Genomic DNA, 5724 nt, shown 5'->3' with positions numbered 1-5724 from the left:
TCAGTGCCCGGCTAAAGCGGCTCCGAGCCCCTTCGAGCCTTTAACTGGATCGTTACGGGATTATCCGCACCCTGAGCAGCCGCGGGGCGGGGGCCGCGGCCGCCCCGTCCCGTTACCGAGCGGCCCCGGGGACGGCGGCGGTGGGAGGCGACTCACGGAGCTGCCCGGGCGCGGCGGCGGCTGGAGCCGGGTCTGCGGGGAGAACGGATCGGCCGGCGGAGGGACCGTGAGCGGTACCGGGGAGGGGAAGGGGGGCCGCAGGGGCCGCCGTCTGTCGCGCTTCGGGGGCCGGCGGGGGACCCGCGGCTCGCTCCGCTCCCGCCTCCCCCTCGCCTTCCGCGGGGGGCGCAAAGTTTGTGCCCGCGGTGGGGGCAGCGCTGGGGTGCGGGGAGGCAGATCCGGGGGTATCTGGGCAGGATCGTGCGCCGAGAGCCCGAGGGGGCTGACACTGGGGTGCTCGCGGGGGAGCGGGATTTGGGACGCGGGGCTGCGGGCAAGCGGGGTGTCGGGGGTGGGAAGGAGGCAGGGAAAGAAGGGGGGGGGGTCTCTGTGCCTCCGCGCTGATGGGCTCAGCTTTATCCAGGGCTGTAATCCCCCTGCTCCTGTAATTAAAAACTCCGCATTACAAGGAAAACGGTGTGCAGGGAAATGTAATCAAGTCTGGAGGGGCTTAACCATCTGGTAAAGGTTAGGACCGGCACGGCGGGGGACGCGGCCGGGGGATTTGGCAGCAGCCGCGATCTGGGCTCCTCTTAATCTACCGCGGGTCCGAACGCAGCATCTGCGGGGTAATACCGGTGCCCCGGGCAGCGATCGGTCTTGCTGGAGCTCCCACCGCCGTTAATGGGATCTCCCCGTTAGGAGAGAAGGTGGTCCCCTCCTCAGGTGCGTCTGGCTCCGGTAAACAGGTTTTGCTGTGGCCCCGGGAGCCGGATTGCAGCCCCTTGCGGGGGCCAGCAAAGAAAGGGTTAAGCCGCTGCCGGTGGCCGCGGTTCGGCCCCGCAGCTCCGGGCAAGGCCCTCCTCCGCCGCCCCCGGGAGCCCTGAACTCTTTGAAAGTGCGAGAGGCAATGGAAGGCGAGGGCGGCGGCGCGGGTGAGACTCCTCGTTCCCGGGACCGCCGCGGGGCCATGGGGGCCGGAGCAGGCTCCGGGCCATGGGGGCAGCTCTTCCTCCGCTCCCTCCTCTTCCTCCTGTTGGCCGGACCCCCGGCGCGGGGGCAGCTGCGCTACGCCGTGCCCGAGGAGCTGGAGCACGGAGCCTTCGTGGCCAACCTGGGTGAGGACCTGGGGCTGGATGTGTCCACCCTGTCAGCGCGGAGGTTCCGCATCGTGTCACGGGCCGGGGCCAGGCAGCACCTGGAGGTGAACCTGGAGAACGGGATCCTCTTTGTGAACGAGCGCATTGACCGAGAGGAGGTGTGCGAGGCCGGGGGCACCTGCCTGCTCCACCTGCAGCTCCTCGTCGAGAGCCCACTGGAGCTCTACCGCGTCGAGGTGGAGGTGCTGGACATCAACGACCACGCACCCACCTTCCCTTGGCAGGAATATGTGCTGGAGGTGGCCGAGTCTGCCGTGCTTGGTGCCCGCTTCCCCCTGGAGAGCGCCCAGGATCCGGACGTGGGCACCAACTCTGTGCACACGTACCGCCTCAGCCCCAATGGCTTCTTCTCCCTGGAGGTGCAGACCCGCAGCGATGCCAGCAAGTTTGCAGAGCTGGTGCTGGAGCGTGCCCTGGACCGTGAGCAGCAACGCGTGCACCGGGTGCTGCTCACCGCCCTCGACGGCGGCGTGCCCGAGCGCTCCGGCACGGCGCACATCCTCGTCACCGTGCTGGACGCCAACGACAACGTGCCTGCCTTCGACCAGCCCTCTTACGGTGTGAGCCTTCCTGAGGACGCTCCTGCTGGCACTCTGGTCATCCAGCTCAACGCCACTGACCTGGATGAGGGCCCCAACGGGGAGATTGAGTACTCCTTCAGCGGGCACGCACCGCCACGCGTCCGGGAGCTCTTCCACGTGGAGCCCCGGAGCGGGCAGGTGCTGCTGAAGGGCCGCCTGGACTATGAGCGGGCCAGCCTCCACGAGCTCTACGTGCAAGCCAAGGACCGCGGGCCCTCGGCTGTGGCCGTGCACTGCAGGGTGCTTGTGCACCTCCTTGATGTCAATGACAATGCGCCAGAGGTGACCCTCACCTCTGTGTCCACACCCGTGCTGGAGGATGCCCCCCCAGGCACTGTGATCGCTGTCATCAGTGTTCAGGACCGGGACTCTGGGGACAACGGGCGTGTGAGCTGTGAGGTCGGCCCCAATGTGCCATTCGAGCTCCGCTCCTCCTTCCGGAACTACTACACGCTGGTGACCACGCAGGCGCTGGACAGGGAGCTCGTGCCCGAGTACAACGTGAGCATCACGGCCCGGGACATGGGCTCGCCTGCCCTGCTGACCCGCAGCACCCTCACCATCCCCGTGTCTGACGTGAATGACAACGCCCCGCGCTTCCTCCAGCCCTCCTACAGCGTCTACGTGATGGAGAACAACGCGCCAGGTGCCTCCATCTGCTCTGTCAGCGCCTTAGACCCCGACTGCCAGCAAAACGCCTACCTGTCCTACTCCATAGCCGACGGGCACATCCATGGCATGCCCGTGGGCACCTACGTGTCCATCAACTCCGACAGCGGGCACATGTACGCCCTGCGCTCCCTCGACTACGAGCAGATCCGCAGCTTCCAGATCCAGGTGCAAGCGCAGGACGCAGGGTTTCCCCCACTCAGCGCCAACGTCACCGTGCACATCTTTGTGTTGGACCAGAACGACAACGCTCCAGTTATCGTTTCCCCCCTGCCCCGCAATGGCTCCGTTGCCACCGAGCTGGTGCCGCGCTCGGCCAGGCCCGGCTACCTCGTGGGCACGGTGTCGGCGGTGGATGCGGACGCGGGGCTGAACTCTCGCCTCTCCTACCAGCTCCTCCAGGCTACTGACTTCACCCTCTTCAGCGTGGCGCCCGACACGGGCGAGCTGCGCACGCTGCGCTCCTTTCTGGAGCAGGATGCCAGCCGGCAGCAGCTGGTGGTGCAGGTGCGGGACGGGGGGCAGCCAGCCCTCTCTGCCACCGTGTCCCTCCTGCTTTCGGTGGTGGAGACCATGCCCCAGACTCTCTCCGACTTCAGCGAGTTCAGCCTCCCTCCAGAGGCCTCCTCATCCTCCCCGCTCACCCTCTATCTCCTTGTTTCCCTGGGCTCTATCTCCTTCACCTTCCTCCTAGCCATCCTCATTCTCACAGCCGTTCGCTGCCGCGGCGAGCGGCGTTCCCGCCAGGGGGACAGCTGCTCGCCGCCTCGCTGCCACTGCTGTCCCGGGTCCAGACCCTCCCCTGATGGCCTGAAGACTTCCAACCTGACGGCGCAGCCCCCTGCAGGGACCGCGGCTGGCACCTGCCTTGATGTGCCCGCGGGCGGCCCCCCAGGCTACTGCTACAAGGTCTGCCTTGGTCCTGAGTCTGCTCAGAGCGACTTCATGTTCCTCAAACCCTGCAGCCCCCCCCGGAACAACGAGAAGGATCCCGGGAAGCGGTCCCGGCCAGAGCAGCATCTCCAGGTCTCCAAAGAGGTAACACAGCGCCCAGCAGGGCTTAGCAGCTCCCACCAGCCCCCTCCCTCAGCCTCTGCCACGGGGGAAACCAGGCACGGCTTTTCCCAGAGAACAACCGGAGCCTTTGATCAGTGCGGGAATTAGGAGCCGTCAGGCAGCGGGATCTCCACCGAGCTTCCCGACGGGTCTAATTACCGGGGGAGCGCCGGGCTCGGCTGAGGCGAGAGGAAATCCCTTCTCACCGTCTTTTGTACCCATTAGAGGCAACAGAGATGCTCCAGTGCCCTGGGGGCGGTGGGATAGCGCGGGGGTGGCTTCTCCTCGGTGTGGGTAAACAATTCACACTGGGACAGTGTGAGCATCGCTGCTGCTCTGCTGCCCCTGTGCTGGCAGGGCCCGCAGTGTCCCGGGCCTGGCTGCTGCTCTGCACCGGGCTGCGCCAGCAGGCAGGGAGTGGGGTCTGCGGGGCGGGATTTTGATGTCAACATTTGTTAGGTATTGAAATGAGGAATGTCTAATTTTCCCGATGAAAGACTCTCCAAAACACGATTACAAGGATGGAGAGTGATGAGGCGTCTAATCCACTTACGTCTGACTTTTAATCAACCAGCCCTTCCGAGGAGAGCCCAGGACTCTGTGCCAAGAGAGTCTCTCCACGTGTCTCCTTGCACCCCTGGACTCTCTTCCTTAATACTTAATTAGATTTTCCTGCAGCTTTTGCAACCCTCCTGAGACATCAAGCACACAGCTGATTTCTGCATCTCTCACCATTTAGTACCTCAGACCTGGGCTAAGTAAACATTGCACGTGCAAAAAATGCGTTTGAAAATTGGCAGGAATAGGAGAACCACCTGTCTCTCCCCAGAATGACAGGCTTAAAACCCCCAGAGGCAGAGGACAAGCCCAGAACCACCCCCATACCTCAGGAGGGTGAGGAAGGTCCATTCAGGCTCATTCCATGCTGTCTCAGTTTCCCTAGAACAGGAATGTGCTGCTTAATTCTCCACAAAGGAGACAGGGAAAGTGGAGATGTGGTCCTGCATCCCTGCCTGCTGAACCCTTGTGCTGGCAGGGCTGGGTTTTTTGACAGAGTCCCAGGGCTGATTGACAGAGCTCCCAATAACTCACCCTTGCTCTTCCCTGTGTTTTCCAGGCCAAGCAGCCCAACACGGACTGGCTGCCTCCGAGCACGCAGAGACCTGCCCTGAAAAGGTACCAAACCCAGCCCTGGGGAAACAGAGGGAGCAGGTGGAAGGGGGATATGGGAATGGGGAGGTTATGTCCCACACAGTTTTGAACCAGTCTCTTCTCTTTAGCTCCCAGAGCCTGGAAGATGTGGGGGAGATCCGTAGAGCCCTCCAGAAGGAGCACGAGAGGCTGTGCACACTGGTGACCCCTGTCTCTGGTTAGTATTGGGGTACTGGGGCTGGCAAGACCAGATCTTCTGGTCACTTTTGGAGGTGCAGTGGGGGCATCACACCCCTGTTCCTTGCAGTGGTGAAGTTTTGTGGGTGGAAGGGTGTCTAGGCACCAGGATGGAGGTTGGTGACACAGGACTTGCATCCTGGCATGTGGATGTAATCTTTCACTTATCTTTTCTCCAGAGTTTCAGAAGGCTTCAGCAGGCCCCAACAGCATCTGGACACCCCACTACAGCCCCTTGTACCCAGCCCTGGATTATCAGCACAACGTTTACATTCCTGGCACCCCCACGCTGCTTTCCAGCAAGGATGGGCCCCACTTCCCGGGCCGGGAGAACAAAAACAGCTTCTCCACCTTTGGCAAGAGGAAGAAGATGACAACCTACTGTGACATGCATGACAGTGTGGTTATCAACAACGACCTGAAGTAGCCTGGATGGCTCTGTCCTTGGAATCTTCTGCATTATTTCAGCTGCCAGGTCCACCCACAGCACACGCCTCCATGTATGGACCACTCAAGACTTTATGGAGATGCTGGGAGGGTGGCTCAACAGAGCATGTGGGAAGGATTTAAGGAGCAAGAGACTGAAAATTACAGGGACTGGGAGGTGGTGGCAGGTGGAATTTCTCCCATCTCATCTTGCAGAGCTGTATTGGCAGCAGGTGCTGTTTGAGTTCCATATGACCAGATTTAGGCAAAACTGCCTTGAGTTT

General features: G+C 62.4%; 1 protein-coding gene across 1 annotated transcript; it reads left to right on the top strand.

The window, feature by feature from the left end:
* The first annotated feature begins 1129 nt into the window (after positions 1-1129).
* Positions 1130-5441, top strand: LOC131564620 (protocadherin-10-like). Its single transcript, XM_058815136.1, has 4 exons — positions 1130-3607; positions 4743-4801; positions 4906-4994; positions 5194-5441. The coding sequence occupies exons 1-4, from the start codon at positions 1130-1132 to the stop codon at positions 5439-5441; spliced, it is 2874 nt and encodes a 957-aa protein (XP_058671119.1).
* Positions 5442-5724: the final 283 nt, after the last annotated feature.

This window comes from Ammospiza caudacuta, chromosome 16 (assembly GCF_027887145.1).
Source record: "Ammospiza caudacuta isolate bAmmCau1 chromosome 16, bAmmCau1.pri, whole genome shotgun sequence".
NCBI lineage: Eukaryota > Metazoa > Chordata > Aves > Passeriformes > Passerellidae > Ammospiza > Ammospiza caudacuta.
This window is presented reverse-complemented; position numbering and strand designations above follow the sequence as displayed.